The sequence below is a fragment of the Anopheles gambiae genome, chromosome 2 (genome assembly GCF_943734735.2).
Source record: "Anopheles gambiae chromosome 2, idAnoGambNW_F1_1, whole genome shotgun sequence".
In the NCBI taxonomy this organism is placed as follows: Eukaryota; Metazoa; Arthropoda; class Insecta; order Diptera; family Culicidae; genus Anopheles; species Anopheles gambiae.
This window is the reverse complement of record NC_064601.1, coordinates 48,346,224-48,370,204: the sequence shown is the minus strand read 5'-3', so window position 1 is coordinate 48,370,204 and position 23,981 is coordinate 48,346,224. Positions and strand designations below refer to the sequence as shown.

At 46.1% G+C, this 23,981-nt stretch overlaps 1 protein-coding gene and 4 non-coding genes across 12 annotated transcripts in view; 2 read left to right on the top strand and 3 right to left on the bottom strand.

The window, feature by feature from the left end:
* LOC1270874 (plastin-1) overlaps window positions 1–23,981 on the bottom strand; it is a 28,566-nt gene that overhangs the window by 3,148 nt on the left and 1,437 nt on the right. For 7 of the 8 annotated variants that reach the window (XM_309626.5, XM_061644483.1, XM_003436657.2 and 4 more), the window contains exons 3-5: window positions 728–1,627; window positions 443–653; window positions 77–355 (exon numbers count right to left, since the gene is read on the bottom strand). In XM_309626.5, the coding sequence (XP_309626.5) occupies window positions 77–355; window positions 443–653; window positions 728–1,627 (1,390 nt within the window). Of the gene's footprint in view, window positions 1–76; window positions 356–442; window positions 654–727; window positions 1,628–6,009; window positions 10,069–23,981 lie in introns of those variants that run through there. The other variant, XM_003436658.2, reaches the window with a different exon arrangement.
* On the top strand, window positions 7,909–8,025 carry Trnal-caa (transfer RNA leucine (anticodon CAA)). Its single transcript has 2 exons — window positions 7,909–7,946; window positions 7,981–8,025. It is a non-coding gene; the product is annotated as a tRNA-Leu (tRNA).
* Window positions 8,778–8,850, bottom strand: Trnak-uuu (transfer RNA lysine (anticodon UUU)). The gene has a single exon. It is a non-coding gene; the product is annotated as a tRNA-Lys (tRNA).
* Window positions 9,930–10,002, bottom strand: Trnak-uuu (transfer RNA lysine (anticodon UUU)). The gene has a single exon. It is a non-coding gene; the product is annotated as a tRNA-Lys (tRNA).
* Trnal-caa (transfer RNA leucine (anticodon CAA)) lies at window positions 10,424–10,545 on the top strand. The gene is made up of 2 exons: window positions 10,424–10,461; window positions 10,501–10,545. It is a non-coding gene; the product is annotated as a tRNA-Leu (tRNA).

Here is a 23,981-nt window from a genome sequence, read left to right as displayed (position 1 = left end):
ATGGTGGTTAAAACATCCATTACAATACGTTCTCTATGTAAGCCCGTACGCAGAGACACAAATTATTTTCACCTACCCAGCGTGAGCGTCGCATTGCCATCGCTCAGATCCTGTCCGGCAATGCCGACCAGCGAAAACTTTTGCTGCTTGCCTAGCTCAACCGCATAGTTGCAGTTCTCCAGCTTTTCCATGAACTTCCGTAACGGTGTGAATTTTTGATGCACCCGCTTCCACTGCACACTGCCCGGCTGAATAATGTCGAACAGCTGGAAGATGATGAGTCCGTCCGCCAGATCCGAGTACAGCCAGTTCACGTGCGGTTTGACACCCATCGAATTCATCCAGTTGCGATAAGCTGCAGAGACAGATAAGCGAATTTATGACGCTCGTTATATGCCACGTACATTGAAAAATGACTTGTATTTGATCTCGCTTCCCCTACTTTTCTCTTCGCGCGTCTCCTCGATCGACTCTAGCCCTTCGATCTCTTCCGGCTGGTCCAGTCCCGGATGATTGTTGAACAGATTAGCTACAAAGGCCAAATTGAGCTTGTAGACTCCGTTGACGACGTCCTGCGGGGTGACAAACGATCGGCAGTTCAGCTTGGCCGCTTGTTGCAGCATCATTTCGGCACGGTTTAAGGCGTTTTGTTCCTGCAAATCACAAACACGAGAATTAGATGCTTGAGCAATCCTGCCGTTTTGTCGCCCACATCACCGACACCTACTCTGAGCGCTTCCACGTTCACACCGGCATCCTTGGGAGCGATTTGATTCAGCAGGTACGAGTACACCTCCGAGTCGGAGATGTCGCTCTGGAAGTTTGTGCAGCGTCGGGCAATGCCGGCCCGCTCGAGATGGTGGTTGACCCAGCGCAGCAAGATCGCTTCGGGTGACAGCTTCATCAGATCCTCGAGCCGCTCACCATCGGAGAGCAGCGTGGCAAGCCCCGGACAGCTGTCTAGCGTGATGTGGCTGAACAGCCCGATGCGAATAATCTGCCAGAGCAGACCGAGCACCAGGTGCGGCTTGCCTTTGGCGAGATCGTGCGCATCAATGTTGACGATGTTGCAGCCGATGGCCTGCGAGGACACCAACGCCAGCGTCAGGTTCTCGAACTTGGTGTACACGGTCAAATTTTTCTTGTTGATCGCCCGCTCATCGATCGTGTCCGGGCAGGAGTGGTTGACGATCTTGCACAGCAGTATGCCGTCCTTCATCTTGTCGTACAGCAGCTTGCCCTCCGAATCGAGCGGCAGCAGGTGCTTCAGATCCGGATCGTGCACCAGGTTCGAGTTGATCCAGTCGCTAAACGCTAGCTGCTCCTCGACGCGCACCGAATGTGTCGTACCGGCGGCGGACGAGTCCGACATGCCGCCCAGCGTTTCTAGGTTTTCCTTCTTCGAGACCACCTTCTTGAACGTGCTCGCCACATCCTTCGCCTTCAGGTCCATGCATAGTGACTCGAACTCGTCGTACGACAGCTTGCCGACGTGTTGCGATCGCTGCTTGTTCGAGTACTCGTCGATCATCAGGCGTACCTGGTAGCCGGGCAGCTTGAAGCCCACCTGGTCGAGTGCATCCTTTAGCTCCTTCAGCTCGATGAAGCCGTCTTTGTTGGTGTCGATCTGTCGGAGGAAAGAAAGCGTAGGAGAAAATGTATGAATAACCGAACATGACGTGTAGGTACAGGTGATAAGTATCCATTTATCCACGCTAAGTCATGTGCTGTCTCCATCGGAAATCCCAATGAATCATGAATCATATTAAACATCTGTTCAATACCGGCGATAGGATTAAGCTACGAGTATTTGTCATCAACAAGCTCTACCGAAGATTAGCTCAAGCAATAAAGAGATGTTGTTGAGCACTGCAAAAATAGACTCAGTTTCGTGCGTATAGCGTGATTTGTTAAAGACGATCTTTTTAACACTCTTTTACGCATCTTTCCTGTCAAGCACACACCCCAGACGAACCGTCGCCCGATGATTATTTAACCGGCGGACGACGGTGTACGTGCGCACGCGAAGGGTGCGCTTCAAGAATTCACAATGAGTCATTCCGCGTTTAACGTGGAGAGAAGACAACAATATTATCGCCAGCCCCAGTACGGCACCACCACAGGCCACGGCTCCTGTAACGACATTTCTTGGGAAATTATGCTTCTCATGCGCTGGTCATGCACTGCTATCGAAGTTGGCACACACTTCCGGCACGAGGAACACAGAACAAGCGATAGAAAGTGAAACAAAACAAACAATAAACCTTGATAATGGGTGGCAAAGTGGTAAAATGGGTTATAATGGAGCAAGGGGCGCGTGCATCGACCTTGCCGAAGGCTGACTTTCTTTCCTCGTTTACGGTCGCTTAGTTTCCTGGCTTGTGCTACGCCGTGCGCCGTAGGCAAAGCTTCCGAGGAACGAAGGGATGGCGCATTCGCCGTAAGGTCTCACACCCGTTGGCGCTTACTCATCGTGGATGGAGTCATAATGGTTCTAGCATTCGAGCCCGGAAATGAGTGTAGAACTTGTGAATTTACATATCGTCCGGGGCGCGTCCGGGCTTTTACGTCGGCTGCGAAACGGTTGACTGACTTTTCATTTTTCGACGGTTCGACGGCAAACGAAAGTCAAGTGAATGTTTTATCAATAAAGGCAGGCTAATCGATCAGCAAGCTTCAACGAAAGGGAATGTGCTGTAAATCAGGTGTTTTATTATCCGATTTACACCACAGCAAACGCACCGTTTTTCGGTACCACTTTTGATTTTCTTTACATTTAAATCACAAAACAAAAAAACTGGAATAAATACAACAAAATGCTTCGAGCTTTCCGTTTCAGTTTCTGCAGTAGGAACTGATACCGATAGCATCAGCAACCTGGCTTTTCCATTCGGAAGAAAGGTGGAGAAGGAGGCCGCACAAAGCGATGATAAAAATCTCAACCGCGCAGTTCAAATAAATGACCCCGATGGGAGAGAGGAGGAGGAGGGGGAGGGGTGGATGGACGATTTTCCCTGCGCCACATTGCCACCACTTTCGTGCGTTTAATATTTATCACTTCGCTATCACGCACCTGCGCCTCTCTTCTGCAATTTTGCCAACCAGACCTTGACATCCGACCGGACAACAACAACAACAGCACACCGGAAGGTATCGAAAAACTTCCCCCAAAGACACCCTTGAACATATGCAATGAATATTGAGTGAAATAAATTAAAAAGCGACACAATTTTCACGCCCATCTCGTACGATCGCGTTGGCACGCGTCAGCTTTTGATCGTGACCCGAGCGAAAATCCCTTGTGATACTCGCTTACAGATGTATGTGTGTGAGTGTATGTGTGTCCTTTTAACAGTTCGTTGAGTTTTCACCCCATAAAGCGTAGTCAGTGCGGTTAGAAAATTTCCTTTCTCTTTAGCTTTTCCTTGCGCGTTTTCCCTCCCTTCATGGTGCGGCGTTCAAGTCATTTTCGATTATATTGCCAAAATAATAAGTAAAAAGTGCATCCAGCTCCATGTACAACGGGGTGAAACGGATCTCTATTGCTCTCACAATCTCTCTCTCTCCCCTTCTCTCTCTCGGTACTGACGCATGTGCATGCTTCTTGTTGGTGATCCTCGCGCATTAAGGGCAATTAACTTTTGCTCTGTGCGATAATTTGCGAATTCCCTTTACGAATCCCCTCTCTGCTTATCGACCGACCCTGTGACACTTCATCGTGGGGGTGGCTTCAATCGCGGCGAGGACAATTGCTCCATTTTTTTAGCTAACGTGCAGTGCCACCGGCGGCCAAGCCTATCGTTGCAGATTGCGAAATTACAGCACCCTCCTCTGTCGCAAGCACTCTGGTTCCCAGTAAGTGTGTTTGTGTGTTATCATGAAACGATTGACAAATTGTGCGGTGTGCGATCATGAAGATTCTATCATTCGCCCCTGACCGAAAAGTGCCCTCCTTCATGCGCACAAACACATACACACACTCCGGTAGTAGATACTTGTGACTCGAAAGACCACTTCGTGTGACGCGAGTGGTTCGCAACTGAAGTTATCTCTGGCCTGTCGGTTCTAGCGCTCCCTGATAAGTGTTGATCGCGCATGATGAGGACTGTGATGTGTTCAGCTGTTCAGGGGTCGGCGGCGTGCATGGACAACAGTGTGATGCAGAAGGAAATGGGGAAAAGAAGCATCGCCGTGGTTCGGGCGATGTAGGTCCGGGCCGTTTGCTTTGAAGCACCACGTCCAATGCACAAACTTCACGATAGAACTCAACGACCATCCGCGCACACACATTATCAGGTTGCGGTTTAGGAACACGCGCTGAACACAGCAGGAAACAAACAGGTGGAACTGGTAGACTTGCCCTGCTGGAGAGTTTTTGGGGCCTAATCTTATCTTTCAACTATGTCAATGTCCAATTACGCATACATTTAAGCATACAAATACATAAAGAATTTAACATTCGTTCGGCTACGCATATGCAGGGATTGAACATGTCCTTGGGTTTGCACTGTTGGAATTAGAATGAGCAATACTCTTTGTCGTATTTTTTATGTTTTTTTTTAAATAACACAACTGTACAGAATAACTCTTTACGGTATTAAAAAACAAGTATTTTAATAAGATTTTCCAACATGAGTAAGTGAAACATGTATGAAGCTACAATATACTTAAGGTTGAATAATTCCAGGGGGTCATATGCTGTATGTACGAATGATGAACAATAACATAAAATTGAAATGTTTCTGAAGGCTTTTTTGGTTCATAGATTCATCGCAAACAAGGGAACAAACATATTATTACATTACCAAGGAATGTTTGATAAGATATGCTGCCGGTCAATGTTTTGGTCAGCGGCAGAATCGACCATCCGCAACCCTACACATGTATAGTAAGAGCTTTTCAGGAAGGATTTTATCACTTCCCATTTCGATATAGGATTATCGCCGCTTCACCGACCAAGGTTACTGGGTGATGGTTATGAAAAGTTCCCAGAATAGTTGCTTCGTAACAAAATGTTAGCCACCAGAGTCCAGAGGTTTCCCATTTCGAGTACAGCGCCGAAGCCAATCAAACGATAAGACACCTGATCAAAAATGGTACGGTTAAAAGCATTTGAACGGTCCTGATAAGAGGGCTGTAAAGACTGATTCGCCCCAAACTACAAATATCTGTTTGAAGCACTGGTGGAGGTGAAACTACCTTTCCCTGCTTTATGCCACACTAAAGGCGCGCCTATACTCTCTCCGCTGTGCTTTGCCACGGTGTGGCAAAGCAATATAATTCTTCCAATTCCAAAACCCGCCCCACAAGGACGCCCGCGTACCCAAAAAGCCCAGTGCCAATGACGCATGATAAACAATAACCGACGTACGTAACGACAAATTAATCCTGTTATCGTGCTTGTAGTAGGCAAAAACAGAAACCGTTTGTCAGCAACGTAAAAAGAAGAATTCATACTGCAATGTGGTTTCTTCCTTTCCGTACAATTGGAGGACCTAGCTCTTCCCCTAAAAATGCGAAATGAGTGCGCGAATGGGTGGAAAGCGAAAACAATATTTTAACTGCAACCTTCTGTTGGCCGGTTGCACTGAAATGGTTCGATCCGTCCAAGCATCATATCTTCGGCTATTTCGGCTTCCGGTGTGACTAATGACAGCTTTGATAAGTTGCAAATCAGGTTGGGCGCTGGTCGGGAAGTCGTTTTGGAGGGATATTGCGGCATTCCCAACGCAAAGCGATGAGTCACGCCCATGGGGGTTGAATCAATATTGCAACCATCTACTGATGTTCGAACCTTTTTGGTGTGAGGAACAGGATGGAATTCGATCAGTGTTGTTTTTTGTCTGTCTTTTAGGTCCATATTATGACTCATTTACAATAAGTGAGCTCATCGGAAGGTTGCCGGTCATCTTAGGAATACATCTCCAGTTATTCTGACCCGCAACAAAACCAATACCTTGCAAACGATATATTAAAACTCGGCAGATGCTCGGTTCGATCTTGTCTTACTTGATCATACAGCTCCGGCGTGAAGATGCGGCGGAATTCCAGTAGCTCATCTTCCTTGGCGATCTGATGTATATCCATGACGATTGATCACTTGTTTGTGTTTCAAACGACCTAAAAACTAAACACACTCAAAACACTGCAAATCAAGGCACGATAGTAGTAGTCACTGTGTGTCCACAGGGCACTTTGCGCAACGATCCTTCGAACGGCCGATACGTGCGTCCTGTGATGATTAATGCCCACACGATACACGCGACAGCATAAACAAACGAATCCAAACTGTTCCCTCCCTTCTGGTCCGGAGGGGTTGGGTGCAGAGCGCGCCACAAGGTTTCAAAAGGGTAAGGAATGGCGGACGACGACGGGGACCGATACCGATACCGCGAGCTCGGAATGGAATGGAAACAGCAGCGACCGCTTGTGGGCAAATGTTGACATCAGACTGTCCGACCGGCCCGCTGCACTTTTGGCCCCAAGGCAAAGCCTGCGAACCGCGAAACGGTCACGAACGGTTACACTTGGTATGCGATTGTCGTTCTGTTTCGTTTCCTCTTTTGGTTTCGGCCAGCGCCACGTTACGTTTTCTCCCTTTTGCAGCGATTTTTTTCCTTTTCTCGCTTTTTCTCTCCCTCGATTCCCTCTCTCTCTCTCTTTTTTCTATCACTTCTTCTGTTTCGTATGTGTGCGTGTATGCCTTGGCTTATCGGCTCGGGCGATGTATGGGGAGCAGCCCCAATCAGTAGGGCCGATTCCCGTGGCCAAGAAACTTAACTTCCCGGGGTGCGCGCATGCACCTCCGCTTCCCCGGTTGTTCATCTAGTTCACCGCTTGCTGCATCCCTTGGGCGGGAGGCACCGATAACGAGCCCGTACAATGTCACCCGCGGTCTTGCATATCACCCGTGTACACCAGCATGCGAATGCATTGGAGTGTTGACCGTGGAGGAGGTACAGCGGGAAGAGTTGCTTTTTACCATTACCAATAGATCGCATCTTCTTTTTTCTCTCTCTCTCTGTCTCTCTCTCTCTCTCTACTGTACCCTGGTTGTGGCCTATCTCCATTGTGCGTTGTTGTGCATTGTTGGTTGAGTAAATACATATTAGTTTTACGGTCCCCTTTTCGTCCTCTGCAATCACGCTTTGCTTGCGGCATTCACGCGTACGACGGCAAGGGAACCAGGGGAAAAGGAAAACGACGAAAAATAGCCAGGTTGATGGTTCATTTTACTGATAACTGCCAGCATGGTTCATCAGCACAGCCGACGAAGCAATTGGCTATTGGCCCTACTATAAAAATTGGCACAAATAAAACTTTCGATTGGAGTTTATCATCTGCCCCAGTCAACTCTCATCAACCCGTGCAATCGCTTTCCCTCAGTGGTGGCTACACAGACGTAGCGACGAAAATTATCTGTAAATAGCGAAACTATTTTCCTAACCAATACCAATGATCAGTCTTTAACGTTTGAATTCATTATTGTTCGTTTATTGTTCCTATACGATTATACCACTACTGCACGTGTGTTATATCTCGACGGTCCATCCATGCCAGCTACACGTACCAAAATAGCTCGTGATACGTGCTCCCACCACCTCTCTTTGGCTGGACCATGCACATCCATATTACTGAGGGCAAAAACAGCAGAAGAAGGAGTTAAGTAGCCGTTCATGATTAATTCATTCAGCAAATTTCGGCTGCGGAAACGATCTGGCGAAGTTTTGGCGCGAATTGCAAATATCAGTAGTGCGTGCCAGTTGCGAGAGCGCTGCATGGAAAGAGAGTGAAACATGCGTCATGCGATGTTTTCGATGTTAACAACGTGGCCGTTTGTTTTGTTCATTTTGCGGTGGAAAGTATTGACCGGTTTTTGTACGGCTTTGAGCACGCACCACGCAACATGTCAGGATGGCCGAGCGGTCTAAGGCGCCAGACTCAAGAGCAATCTTGCCCGCTACTAAGCGGGTCCGAGCGTTCTGGTCCTCTCTGAGGGCGTGGGTTCGAATCCCACTTCTGACAAAGAAAATCTGTTTTGCTCATGAACATGCTGATATTTATGATGTAAAGAAGCATCATTTACAATTGTTAATTAATATACTATACACTGATAATATATAAAGCTACTCTTAAATGTTTACTTGAGTTCAATGAGTTGATTCATAAAGAAATAGTTTAACACAGGTGCAAATTGTATGAATTCAGAATTATAACTAAGTGTTCTATAATTATATGCTGTAGTGGCATCCGACCTTTACAGCAAGAATTAGGTTATGAACAACATAACAAGACGACATTAATTAGAACCTTACGATTCATATATATTTTAATATGCTTAGGTATTATTCCGGAGAGCACTTACATTAAAATTGCGATGGTTTAAGTAGCAGCGAATATGCATTAATACAAACTTACTACAATATGAACTCACTGGTTGAACATCGATTCCCTGCCAACTATTGAATATGTGCTGTTTAGTTGGTACGTTTCCCATACAAATAAATCTTTTTTTCCTTCAAGCCATGAGATTTTTGTAAATTTTTCAATACTGGGTTTTCTATACAAACGCATGCTATTGAATATCGAGCGTTCAATGAAGAAGCATGCCAACTATAAAGCGTTCAACTATAGAGTTCTGACTGTATTACTATTAGGTTATTAATATTGTTATTATCAACACCATGAATCAATCCCAGAGACTTGTACAAAATACTGCCAAGTATAATTCATAGACATACCGCACTACAAAAAAACGAACCGCAAAAAAACTCGCCCGCCCGAATAGGGACTTGAACCCTAGACCGTTGGATTAAAAGTCCAACGCTCTACCGACTGAGCTACCCGGGCTCTTACCAGCCCCCACGCCAATGCACCATATTAACACAACCCACATTTTTCCGTCGGTCTTTCAAACATACCATCAACTACAGAGACGACAGTTAGATCAACCAAATTTTTGTGATTCCGTATTATTCATTCTTGCCCCATTTTTTCGTCTTGAATATAAGTATTTCAGTCAGCTAAACCCGGGTTTGAAAATATAAATACAAAGTATCTAAAACACTGTTCTAAATTGTAATTTATTGTTAAAATTATTTAATACATATTATTTATTTTAGCATTGTGTCATCACAGAAAACAGTCCAAAATTATGAATTTAAGAACACCACCAGGTCGTAAAAATGTGGCAATTGTCGTTAGTTTGGACAGTGATACGGCAAAGTACGGTTCACGTGCCGCATGTGGCACTTTGTTGTCTAGATGGTGATTCTTTTCCCTTCCCATGTTCTATAGAGCTTTCCCACAATTTTATATTTTGTACATAAATTTAACTGTTTACATTTTAGCATCAATGATCATTTTAAACAATTGTTCACTTTCTGTCAGAAAGTTTGCCGAACACTGGGTTATATTGCCCTAACTGAGCCATTTCTAATGACTTAGAAAAAAATAATTTAAATTTTTATTAGAACATGAACATATGCTGTTTATTTATACATAGTGCAACAATAAACGTTGTTTCTATATGCTAAAATAGATTTAATCTAAGAATGAAATATTATTTAAGGCTAAACTGAAATATATTTTCATAGTTTCATAGCATATTTTACATAATTGTCCTTTTCATATGGTGCTAAATTTATTAAAAATTATACAGCTTAGTCATGCGATATTAGGAAAACGAAAGCAATGTAAAATTGACTGCAAATATTGTACTGTAGCTTCAGGCCTCGTATCTGAAGCGTTTTTGAAGAAAATGTGTTATGTTTAGAATAGAGTGCTAGATACGTTAAATATACAATATAAATCCCGTTTATGTTCAACAACAAAGTAAAAAATATTATGAAAACAAGTAAGTAAAACTATACTAAGATTGAGAACAAAGCAACACACGCAATCAAAGCACCCACAAAAAACAATCTCACCGCCCGAATAGGGACTTGAACCCTAGACCGTTGGATTAAAAGTCCAACGCTCTACCGACTGAGCTATCCGGGCCATACTCCCGTACCCTGCTACACACATATTTATACTCAGTGCGCGCTGAGTCCCACCATATTGCAACCAACACACAGAGAGAGATAGATACATCTTCACGTTACGCTCGTCGCACTGTTCTTATCCAATAAGACGCACTTCACCATATCAACTCGTTAACAACAGTAACTTTACATCACTCACATAATACAAATAAACATTGCACTAGAATTACATGCTCCCAATTAAAAAAAAAAGTTGCTATGAAGCTTTAATCCTGTAATTTAACGATTCCTCCATCGATAATATTGCGCACACAAGGAATGAAACAAAAATTGAAATAAGCACTAATAATTACTGAACTGTCTTAGTTAATCACATCTATTACGTGTTCTAACGGCGTATGGGTGCACTTTCTGTTCTAGCACGCCCCTCTCAACATGTCAGGATGGCCGAGCGGTCTAAGGCGCCAGACTCAAGAGCAATCTTGCCCGCCTTCATGCGGGTCTCTCCCGAGCGTTCTGGTCCTCTCTGAGGGCGTGGGTTCGAATCCCACTTCTGACAGAACCAATACTTTTTTGCTGACACAATTGCACTGGTGTTATCAATCATACTACAGATACTTTATCAACTACCGCAAGCAATTTAAATAATTGTTTCCTTTACATACACGCATTATTAAAGCGTATGGAACGTAAGCAACGAATAAAATGCAAATCGATATCTCGCTATCGTGTATTCAACTATTGCAGCCCATAACCTTGAGCGTGTAACAACTACAAACACATTTATTGCCTGAAGCCAACAAAGCTTATCGGTGCTAATAATTCATACACAAAATCGATACAATCTGCGCCCTTCGTTCAACGAGGGTAGACAGCCAACATACCAATCACCGTCCGTCGCAGCAGACGAAATGTACCAAACGAAATTCATGTGTAAAATCGATTTCGTTCAGCACATACTGTGGTTGGTGGGCGATGGAGGAGGCTGAAGGAACATGTGGGGCAACCGGCGTGATGTGACACACATCTGCAAAACACAACACTTCAACATACGGGGCGGGAACAGTGAAACATTCCATCTATTTTGTCTCACACAAATGGAGATTCGATGTCGCGATAGTGTCTCGCGATGTTTGCGATATGAGCTGTTATTTCCAGGCGGATATATATGTAGCTTCTTCTAGCACGGCCGGTTCCAATAGCGCGGGATCGGTGCGCGATATGTGTGCGTATGATGTCAGCTGCTTCGCCAGCGTACATTTGAATGCTAACATGCTACACATCACACCAACGACACGGTGATTGATCATCGAGCACCAAAGAATCGGTAAAGGGTGTCAGAATAGTGACAGGTTCAACCAGGTACGTTTCGGGACACATCAACAAACCACTACAATCACGCAGATTATGTTAAGGTAGGCTCTAGATATTTCAGAACAAGTTATGGTTCACTATTCATACTGTGGTATCTAGTGGGAAAGCAATACTATGTAGACATGTTTCTGAAGAGTGTTACTCACTGCTTGGGCAGGAAACGAATGATACCCAGTAGTGATGGGTAAATACAATTTTTTTCGGGAGTCGGATTGATCTGACTCCGGCACCCCTTGGAGTCGGACTCGGAGTTGCTCCGGACTGTTTAGCAGGAGGGGGGGGGGGGGGGGTGCGTACGGGAAAACCCTCGGACTCATCGACTCCGAGTCCGGATCACTCCGGATCACTCCGGGTCACTCCGGATCGCTCCGGATCACTCCGGATTACTCCGGATCACTCCGGATCACTCCGGATCACTCCGGGTCACTCCGGATCGCTCCGGATCACTCCGGATTACTCCGGATTATTCCGGATCACTCCGGATCACTCCGGATCACTCCGGATCACTCCAGATCACTCCGGATCCGGAATGACTGTCCATTATCGTTTAGACAATTCTTGATGAGTTCATTTACTTTCAAGTCGTACATCGAATATCTACGAAAACTGATCCGGACTGATCCGAAGTGATCCGGAGTGATCTGGAGTGACCCGGAGTGATTCGGAGTGATTCGGAGCGATCCGGAGTGATCCGGAGCGATCCAGAGTGATCCGGAGTGATCCGGAGCGATCCGGAGTGATCCGGAGTAATACGGAGTGACCCGGAGTAATCCGGAGTAATCCGGAGTGATCCGGAGTAATCCGGAGTGATCCGGACTGATCCGGAGTCGAATCTAGTTATGATCCGGAGCCTGAGTCATATTTTGCGCACCGGAGTCGGAGTTGATCCATGACTCCGCTCCGGATTACCCATCACTAATACCCAGTATCGACGGTTTGGCTATGGTCGGAATTCCTTACGGTAAAACTCATTGATGTTTCCAGTTCGGGAATGGTATGCAGCAACAGCACTCCACCCTCCTGGAGCAAGGTCGTTAGCAACCTCCCAAGCTCAGGTAAATTGACGATTTCCTGGCCTGTGTGTGTGTGTTGGAGTGTACCGTAATATTCCACTTTCCATGCGCTTTGGACTCATTTTCAACTGCACAGTATACCACACCAAGCGTTGCAGAAGGTCTCAAAGGGGCCCCAAATACACCCTCCCGTTTGTCGGGGCCCGCGGGCACCAGTCGAGAGAAATGTTAATGATTGCAATTTGTGAGCTATTAACCATGTGGCGGACTCTCTTGAATTCCCCGCACCGTCAGCTTGACGCGTTCCGTTCAATTTAGGTGTGGACTACCAACTCTAATGGCAGCAGCAAAAATCCAGCATCAGCACTATCAGAAGTGAATGGAATCATCAGGAAGGGATTGGATTGCAGTTCACAATGCTTAAGGTTGTTGTAGGCGCGGGAAAAAATCGACCATTTTTGAAGTCTAATTCAACTCTCAGTAACGAAAACTACAACAAACCAACACCAGCCATTAAAAGAAGAGCGGAGAGCAATGTTTAATTGAACCCAGCTTGCCCAGCTAGGGCGTGTGTTAGAGGGTCGACCCAAACTTATAAATGTTAAAATGTGTTCATCCATCTACCAGCTGATCAACCCTTCGCTTTATCCTACTACAAATTTTAGAAAGTTGAATCTAACACAATTAAACCTTCATATCCCAAAAAATAATTCAATCAAGGCGCAGCGTAATAGACTTGAGTGCGAGGGTAGTGTATTTGATCTATTGTTCATAATTCATCTTCCCTTATGCAATCACTTTGATTACGTGTCACAAACGAAATATGAAGTGTGTAAATGCATTTCTTTAACACCATTCAGTTGTTCGTATTCCATCATAAAAATCAACCTCTTGCTTTCCCGACCGGCAACCACTCGACACATTCCTTGCGCCTTTGGCGTCAAGTGGCGGCAATTCCTTCGTTGAGTTTTAGAGTAAGTTGAGATATCTCAATTGATAATTTTGAAATATCTATTACTACTTCTACTGCTCCTAGCACTTGACAGTTCAAGTCAAGTGGTGAGATAAAAGCGCCAAAGCATTAAACGCATCATAAACTAAACGTTGGCAGGAAAACAGTTTTACCGCATACCACACAATCGGTGCAGCTCACGTGATTTGAAACAACACACATACACACAGAAACAAACGAATATCGAGCAACAATTGAACAGACCGCTGCTTCCATCCGCTCATTTCGTTTTTCTCGTACGATCGTTTTCCCAATTCGCTTTTCTGCCCCTTCCCGATCAAGCGAAAGGAACTAAAATGCGCCACAGCGCCGGCAGAGAACATACCAAAGGGTGAGGGGGAGGGGGGTGGCTTTGTGCAGTCATCCACAAAATCTAAGACAAAACTCGCATCACACGCCTCACGCTCAAGGTTGTTTTGGTTCGTGTGCGCGTTAGCGTACAGATTGTACCGATCTTTTCCCACCGGGACGGACGGGGCAGCATTTGTCGGGTGGAAATTGGAACGGCGCGGTTCACACATCGGAAATTTGTTGGGGAGAACGCCGCGCGTTGGCTCGCCCTTCTCTTCCGAGCGGCTCCCCCAGTGGCGCAGCACTGATTGGTTCACTTAGAGAGGGAATCACAGGCGCCGCCGCTGCCGTTGCAAACCAACCGGAAGAGGGCGAAATTTCGTGCCCCAAGACGTTTCCACGGTCGATTTACTACTACCACCACTACCATTCTGATGCCGATACACTGGCTTTACACTGTTTTTGTACTTTTACTCACGCTTTCAAAATCCTCGAATCTGTGATTGGGGTCCACAGCGTCCAGCTGCTATGCAGCAGGTACATGTAGCCGCAGCAAGATTGATCGCCGCTTTCAATCATATGACCAACGACCAACACAGAGGAAGCGGGACGGGAAAGTGTTTTCCTTTGCTAGTTACTTTTTCGGCCCTTTCTATTCTTTTGGGTGCGCAAAAAACACCGACGATTGTATTTAGTTACGACACGCTACCATAATGCGCTGGGAAATGACGCGAACGAGCGCTGTAACGTACGAAAGATGAATTTGAGGCCAATAATCGTAAGAATAGAACTGCTCAAATTTAATGGATATAATTAAAGATTGGATAAAATGCATGTTCTGTTCTAATTATTGTTCATCTTATCATATACGATGAGAGCTACAACTGTAATCGTTAACAATCCGTTTAATCGAAGACTCAGTGATCAGCCAAAATCTTAAACACGGATGTTACAGGGTTTTCTAGAGATTCTCATAGTTGTGGGACACTTTCTTGACTCTTTCTTGTGGGAAGTGAACTTCATATGTAGGAAATTGGACTCTACGGGATCCTTGTTCGGCAGGCTCTTTGAAAGTTCCTATTGGATTTGTCAAACAAGGGTGCTATAGAATCCAATTCCTATCACATTAAGTTCATTTCACAGAAGAAAAAGTCAATAAAAGTGTCCCACAGCTATGAAAACTCCTAGAAAACCTTGTAAGGCTCACCCTGTCTGCCCACGTCATGTTCCACCAAATCAATGTTTATCTAATTTGCAAATAATGGTGCCATAGCTCCTTTCACCACCTGATTGCAATCAAACAAAAACGGCTCGTCTTCCAGACTCAATGCATGACTGTTAGTGCATTGTTTCTTTCGAATCGATCGAACATTCAATGGGCGTCTGGGCGGGCAGCAAACGTAACTTCCTATTACTATTTTACACTATATACGTGCGTGTGTGTGCTGTGTTTAGCGCCGCAAAGCACGATTCCATAATGCTGTACTCCATTGTACACGGATGCGCCGCCTATACCCGCCACAGACAGAGTGCGAAAAGAAAACCAATCGTAAACCAAAGCCATACGACACCGAAACCATGTGTATGTGGCTTCCTCTTATGCAAGCGCTCACACACCTCCTGCAACCTCGTTGCAGCATACTATAAAACAAAAAGATAGGAAAAGGATGCATCATCAACCTGTTTTCAATTACTTAAGGTGCAAACACGCACAGCAAAGTAACTGCAAGTCCCCAGCAAACCCGGAATTTTAATTAGATACGATCACTTATATTGCGAGACACATGGTTGGGCCATATCTTTACCCATCGGTGACAATCACAATCAATTATGCAAGGTGAGGCAGGATAGAGTGACTGGTGCAGTGGTGCATCGGCGGTTTGTGGTTTTGCGCTTCCGTGTAACGTGTCTCGATTTTCACGGCCAACCAATGGCTTTGTGGTTAGAAGATACGATCGTTGCAGCACACTCTCGGTACATTATCGTGACGGTGTTGTGCTCCGTCAGCGTCTCCACTGACAAGAAGAACCCGCGGGTGCGGACGTAATTCGTGCTTGATCGGGCGACAAATCGATCGTCGAACACATGTCCGGGTGCGATGAAGGGAGAAGATCGTTCCCTCCAGCCTCGCTCTAAGGTTCTTTCCCAGTCGTCAAACCGGATTTCTATACCCGGAATCACAGAAAAAAAACCTGCTGCTACTAACATACATTCCCGGAACATTGAGATACTTCAAATACTGCCCCCTAACGTTGATCAACGGGAGTTTGTACGTTTGGTTCCTATAGCAGTCACTTCTTCTCACTGTTAGAGCTTTTAGTATCACTGCCGGACTCTAGCTTACGATCGTCCCACTGATCCGGTTGATGCTGACCAGAGAACACCGGAGAAACTACAATAAAAAAAGATGCTTAATCAACTGTGTAATCAGAGAAACCGAATGATCGCTACGGGCGGATGAAGCAACATGAGAAGCTGTCCATCAACGATCCCCGAAGTGGTGCATTGCGTCGCGCACTGCTGTGAGAATAATGCGGGCCATTGTGTGTGTGTGTGTTGTGTGCGGGCCCCATCCAGTAGAATTGCAGCTATTAGAGCTTGCGTGCAGTCGGGCTTGTCGCGGGAGCAATAACAGCAGCAGCAGTTTGCAATACACCGCAGCAGCAGCAGCAGCAGATGATGAATGTTGATGAAGAAATTTTGCATCCAAATGAATCGTTTCGCCGTTCAGGGTTTGAAGCGTCAATGCACCGAGACGGCATCATGGGAAAGGAAGGTAGAGTGGCGGTGGGCCTTGTTGCAATGTTTAGCAATGCGAATGAATGTTTGCGTCTTGGCGACGTGGCTTATCTACCGGATGACCTTTCTCGCTAATTAAACGCGGTGTTATCTGAATCTGTAACAGAACAGTATTGGTAGCTGTTTGTGTTTATTCAACTAACAAAAAATGAACGATTTGTTTTTACAGTAGCACTTGGGATTAATTGCACAAAGAGTGTGTTCAACACGTTCATAAGCTAAATGCACAATCTTAAACTAATAGTTGACGTTCGTCCTCCTGTTTTAAGGGTTATTTTAAGCGAGCCTTTACGCGTACACAAATCGTATGCAGGCAAATGTGTTGTAAATTGGTAGTAAAAATCAATTTATGCTTTATTCTCAGGCAGCTGTGAATTATTTCTGCGCACAGCTTCGAGAACCTGCAAACGAATGGAACAATACAGGTTAGGATTTTCCACGTTTTGTTTGTTTTTTTCTCCTTCAAAAGTCAACGAAACCCACAGCCACAGATCGCGCACGTAATAACCAGTTTGATCATCCATTTTCATAAGCTTCAAAAGATCGTGATTACAAAAAAAAAAAAACACGCATAGTTGATCGTCTGTAGGCACGCTTCTGCCGAAAGATTCCAATTAACACAGTGTAACAACAACAACAACACACACATACAACAAATCGGCCCACAAAACTCCCAACACCCTAAGCGTTAGTTTGGGCAGAACGGTGCGGTGTGTGCCCCGTTCTTAACGTGGCATCGAAGTTTCTTGACCCCTCCTGAGCATGGGTGCTGTGCCTGGTTCGTCGGTATAGCGTCATCCTCGCTCGTACGTACCACTTTTCATCACATCCCCCATCTTCATTATGATCATCATCATCCAGGCTTTACACCACACAGACAGACACACACACAAACATACATTATCGGCTGCCTATTGCCCAAAGACGCGAGCGGTTTCTTTATTTGCTTCTTTAGCGCAGCACACCACACTCGTCGTCGTGCTGTTATGGCCACAACCGACGATTGTGGTCGATGGAGACCACCGAGTGACTGTGAAATTATTTTTCCATCCATCTCCATTTCCATCGGCCAAGCTACTGCTGCACCATGGTGCGTAAATAAACGCGAAAATAAACGCGACAGAACGCGACGCCGCTGATTCGATGGGGGAGAATCCGCAGCGGGCAGAGCCACGCTGAAAATAGAGACATGCACACACGCACGCATATTCGCGGTTGGAACGATGCGCGTATGCAAATAGTACCACCAACACAGCCACAGAGACAGCATGTTGCGCCTTATCGCTCCCGCCCGGAGCTCCGTTGGTCGACAAACAACATATGGTGCGCACATTTTGTTGGCAGCAAGTTACATCCCATAGGGGTGTGTGTGCCGTGTGTGTTGCTTGTAAGCTGGCGGAGGGCAATTCTTTCACGTCGGTGTGATTGATAATTTCAAGTGTGGTCGATAAATTGCCGGGAGTATCGCAAAGGCCCACCCGCAAAGGGTGTTAAAAATTGTACAACGGGTGCCCTTTTATTAAAGAGCATGACATTGTTGGAGTTCAGTTTGGAGTTTAGTTTGCAATCAGTTTTATTTTCATATAGTATTATTTTAATTTTCTTATAGCATTACTATCTAATTACATTTTTAGATAGTATGATATCGGTTCTTTAGAACGATGTTATCAATTTTCAATATTTTTTTCTTTGTCTCATCGGCTTTCTTTGTCATTCAAATATGGGACTAATGGGAATTGTTGGTAGGTAATGGGATATGTAAATACAATCTTCCTGTATTGTCTTGGTCTTCCATTGACGGTGTCTTGAGATGCAAGTCCCTGAAATTGTCTACGATGGAATAATATCCATACTGTCTTTGTGCCGCCAGTCGATTCAATTCAATCAATCAATCAATTCAATAAATAAATAAATTGCAATTACGTGACCTGCTCACTGCAGCCCAACGAGTCTAGTGTCTGACAATACAGATGCGCCATGACTCGTATGAATAGTATATGGCAAGATAAATTATCAACGCTCAGAATAATTGTTACATTAACTGGAAAGTTGCAGGAAGCTTCCTACTGCTCTATTCTACAGTTTTTGTAAAAAGCTCACAGTTTAATAGTCTTTGAATTTAATGGGCATGGTTCAAATAATAACACTTTCATCTACGAATTCTTTGCAGAGAACGGCAAGAGAAATCATTTTATTATTCCCTTTCAAGTCACACTTCAATGACAAATTCAATCGCTTGATCTCAACCGGCACCCGCTCTCAATTGCATGCCTTTCCCAAACAACCTTGTGCGGGGTTTTCATCCATTTCTAGACGCAGAGATTTATGTGCAATTATAATACCATAGAGTTCAAATTCATTCTCAAGGTGCAGCAGCGCGGCAGCATCGTGCGATGGCCACCAGTGCAGCGGCTGCACCGCGGAGAAAACTGCAATCGATCGAACTGACCCCGTTTTCCCACCCAGCCACTCGATCAGCCGCACTATCGCTCCTACAAAGCAATTGGCCCCCTCGGGTGGTGGTTGGTGGGTAAACACCAATTCCATGTAAATTAGATAATGAATCGAGATAATGATATGTTTGGCCTCGGGAGCAGCAAAATAAACACAAACACACTCATACACGCGCCAAGCCATTCAAAAACAGCGTACCATTTTCTTTGCCATGTGTTCGCGGGCCTGTATAAAAGCTTTTTTGAAGAACTTACACAGGAGCGTAAGTTCCAGCAGCTTTTTTGCTGTGAGTTAAAGCTTTTTTTTAACCTGTTTAGTTTGAATTCGTGTGTTTGCGAATGGATCTAGACTTTTTTTTTGTTGCTACAAAAAATCGGTTTCTCCCCAACCGACGAGCTCAATTCATTACCTAATTTTTCCCCGTACATGCCCCGGCGGGTGACCCCGAAAATTCAGCACACAAAAAAAAAGCTACCGTTGCACAGACACAAAACGAACATTCCGGCTGCAGTGTTTGCACATTTTTCGGATGCTCGAGCTGGACAGCAGCTGCAGTTGTGGGCATAGTGGCACGAAGTCTTTCGCATTATCAATTTCGACACTGCCCGTTTGGGCCCGTGGCCACCCTGAAAACACGGTGAAAGAGAGGTGAGTGGGACGTTATTGTTTAGCATTGCGGCGATGGAACCGTTTTTCCGGTACACACACACACACCACAGTGGCCAACACGCGCGGGAATGGGTGAGCGTTTCCTCGATCGGGTTCATCTAGCGTGGTCGCGATTGAATCGCCAATGTCATAACGAGGCGAGTTGTAAGGAACTCTCTTTCGGCGTGGTAATTGAACAGTGCACGTTACCCTTGGAGTCACGCAGTTCATTTGGAGCTTTTGGCAGCTGCTGAGCCTAAGTTGCTTACTTTCGCTACCCTCCCCGTAATGATCGTGCACACGATCGCGCCAAGTGACGAAACTGTGGGCTTGCCCCCGATTGTTGTGCTTTCCATTTCAAAGAAGGCCAAGACGGTACCGATCTTTGAATGGCATAATGTTCCTCTTTTGTCCCCAAACTTCAGTAAGCGGTGACTCTATTTGGAGCACGCCGCTGATGTCATGTTTGTACAGATCCACCATCTAGCCAGCGCAGCGTGATGTAACGCTGTAAGCGCTTTTGGTACGCGCTGTAAGGACATTGCGTATGCACGAAATACAATCCACTCCCAAAATCAGACCAGCCAGGCAGATGGCGGCGTACGTGGACGTGGAGGAGTTCCATCGAGCTTTGGAGTACTGTGTCCATTGATCTTTCGCCCACACAGCGGTAACTCTCCGCGATTGTGCAGCTGTAGGACGAAGGCCACACGGCAACGTTTGCTGCTGGCAGTTCCTGTCACTCCCTGCATTCCTCCGAGCCGCGGAACAACAATCATATGCACAACCTTTGCACCTTAAAGGCAACGGCGCTGCTGCGCACAACGAGCGAACGTGATAGAAAAGTCAATAAAAGAATTGATTGGAGCCGGCGCTGTCGATTCATACCCCTGACTCATAACTGTTGATGAGACATAAACTCTCTGTGTGTATGTGTGTGTTTGCCTTTGTTCCTTTTTCTATTCCACGCAGGCCGTCAGCGACAACAAGAGTCCGAACACTTTAAAGCTTCGTTCTCCATAATAGCTCAAGCACACGGAAGTGCGCCTGTAGTGTGCTAACTCTCGCTGACACACACACACACACACGCATACTCTGCCTCTCCCTCCCAGCTGATCTTTAAGAGGCAATATTCAAATTGCGTCGTAGCGTCGCGATCATACATAGCCATACATAGTGCAACACAGCATTGGCGGGTTGGCGGGTGTAGCGGCCCTGGCTGGCAGGTGATGTCACGATCGCGTTCTCTGCAGTGCGATGTGTCTCCTTTGTCTCCCACACTGATCGTAAAAGTAAGTGCCCCGCGTTTGTGTGTGTGTGTGCAAATTAGTCACACAGCGTTACTTTGCTGACAAGGAAGAATATGGCTCTATGGTCGTGTGTCGAAGGGATCTGCTGAATCTCGGGAATGCACCCAACATTGCAATGGACCATTGTTCCACGGGGCGGGCGGGCTGTATCAGTATCTAGGTGGCTTCCCCACCCCTCCCAGCCTCATGTGCAGACGGGTTGGAATGGAACGTGTTTATCCGGTTGGGCACACTCCCAGCAGAGCTCTCGTTTTGCTATGAGTGTTTTTATGTGTGTGTTTGTGCGAGGCAGTGCGCTTCGGAATGCGGCACGATAAGCTACTTTGAGAAACACCCCCTGGCGACCCCACACCACCTCCACACCCCTAAAAACGGTGCCGGAATGATGCGGAAGCATAAAATATGCGCGTGACCTTCAGCGGAGTGGGAAAACGCACACTGATAAGTGAAGCATCCGCGATCCAATGGCTCAGGGGGACAGGGTGGCGGACTTTCGGGGCGATCATCGTGCCATCCTCTCGGAGGAATGGTTGAGGTGAAAGTTATCTTCAAAATAAAAACACAAGCCTAAGGCCCCCCTCCAACCACCAAAAGTGAGAAAGCTTTGAGCGATTTCAATCGCCAACAAACACACCGTCCCTCTTCTCGGTTGAAAATATATGCAAAGCATGTTGAACGATTTCCCACACACATTCACACAAGTACCGACACAGAAAGACATGCTGCTGCTGTGCTCTTTGGGCGAAATTAATGCCTTCTTGTAGTGAAGCTCCAGAAAACACTTTGTGCCGTGTTGTATCACCTTCGGCTTGGAAGCTGACCTCCGATCTGAATAGGTCCTTACTGACGTCCGAGTACTCCCCCATAGTGGTATCATGGCGTGGGTGTAACTGTGTGTATATGTAAAAACAGGACTGTCTGTTTTGTGTAGGCTTTGCAGTCCACTTTCGAGTGGTAGTTTATGGCACTAAACATGGCCAGGGTAGTATATATATGGGCAAGATATATGGCCATTGTACGGAAATGTTTCGTGAAGGCTTTGACAACAAAACTTTTCTCCCACTTTTGCCTTAAAATTGATGAACGCTTGTACACGCTTCATGGGTAAGAGATTTCATGAATGGTTTCAAGCATTTGGGGCGTTGGCGAAAATATATATGTTCATAGACGCTGTGTACTTGGCATGAAGAAGTACACTCTTATCTCAACGGGGTTTCGACATCTGCAAAACGGGGTTTTAATTTCTCCCAATTCCTCAGAAAGGAACTAAATCTTACGCCTGGAATTTATTAGACGAAATGTCGGCTTGCCCCCGACGGGAATGAAACATCAGCAAATGTTCCACTGACTACGTACAAAGCAGATGCCTACAGAATAGATTATTAATATTCTGAGGAGTAATACGGCCTTTCTGGACCGTTCCTCCAGAGTGAAAGTAGGAAAAATGTGAACAATTATTTTAAGAACCTATGATCAATTCAATCAAGACGCAGACCGTGCAATTTATAACTCAATGCACCGGGCGTATGTACACGTGTTCCAGACAGTCCGCCCGTTAGCAGTAAGTCCGCCTGCGCGGAATCCACCAAAAGGCATCGACCGGATGAAAAAATGCCAGAAGAAATTCAATCCAGAACACACACACACACAAACACACAGGAAGCTCCGGACGGTGTGTGGGCTCGGGTGGCAGCTTCCGGATGCAAACAAAATCAACGACCGGCGCGCGTATACGCGCATCCGGGATGCGGGAAGAAAAGGTGGTCATGCCGCACCCTTGGAATTTGTAGTGCTAGGAGGCGGAAGGGGACTGAAACGGTGGAGCAGACAACATGAACAGAACATGAGAGCACCGGAAAAATCTTAAACGCGGCGAGGGAAAAACCGAAAACCATCCCGGACACCCCCCGGTTGGTGCCTCTCACGCCCCACGGGAAGCAAACGCTGGGAGTGTCGTGGCATGCGCGTACGCAACCTTCGCCCGGCGGCTTCGGCCGGAGCAGTGGCGTGTTATCGGAGACGGGTTCGTTCGGCAAATTTTGCCGGGAGCCGGAATGCCGGCAACGGAGACGACGACGACGACGACGACGACTTCGTCCGACCGAAATGAGGTCAAACGTCTGGTTTGCTCGGTCGGATCTGAATGAGAAGCGCACTAGAGACGCGCGCCGTACCGGCATACAATTATGCTATAGCAACGGGAATATGGCTAACAACGCACACACTCACACATACAGCCGAGGATGTGTAAGGCGGCGCCAGGGCTGAGTACAGAGTAGGGCGATACCATTGAACGGCTCATAAGAACGACTTTAGAGAGGAGCAAAAAAAAAAAAAAACGGTGAACCCTTCCGGGTAGGTTCTTCATCACAATCGATAGGGATTTCCACGGTAAAGAGCTCCATGCGCCCCTACACGTCTAAAGCCGGCAATGAGTCATCGTAAATCAATTGGAAATTAATTAAACTAGAAACAAGCGTACTGCTTTCACGTACCCACAGCAGGGGGTGGTGGTAAACCGTTCGCTCGTAAGGGCAGTAGAAAAAGAAATGAAGTTCCAGCTAGAAGGGCTGCCCATGGCGCTAGCTGTGTATGTGAATCGGGAACAATTTTCACTCCCACACAACCACCCCCAGTACGACAGTATTTAATCATGTAAATGGACACCATTCCATACAGGACACACTCACCACCCTCGTTGGGAGGGTGAATATTATTAAAACCGCACATGCAAATGCCACCCCGTCGTGTTTGAAGGGGCGTTTTTTTTCGTGTACGCAAAATGGCGTAGGAAGGGTTAGTTCTAATTCAACCAAGAGACGAAGATTTAATCAATATACACAGTTATATTGGGTAGAATAAGGTTTTTCTTAAGATTTGTGACAATTTCACAGCAAACAGTGTTGCTCACCTCCCCCAGCGGGAGGCATCTCGATGCGTGGCTGAGACCGCAGTTACCACCCCAATGGTCACCACCCGCAACGCAAAGAAGTGAACGGCGCCGTACGGACACAAAGGTCCCGCTATGTACGAGGCTTTCTGCCGGCAGGCATGGAGGCATTATGCGAAGTGGAGGGAGGGAGGTTAGAACATT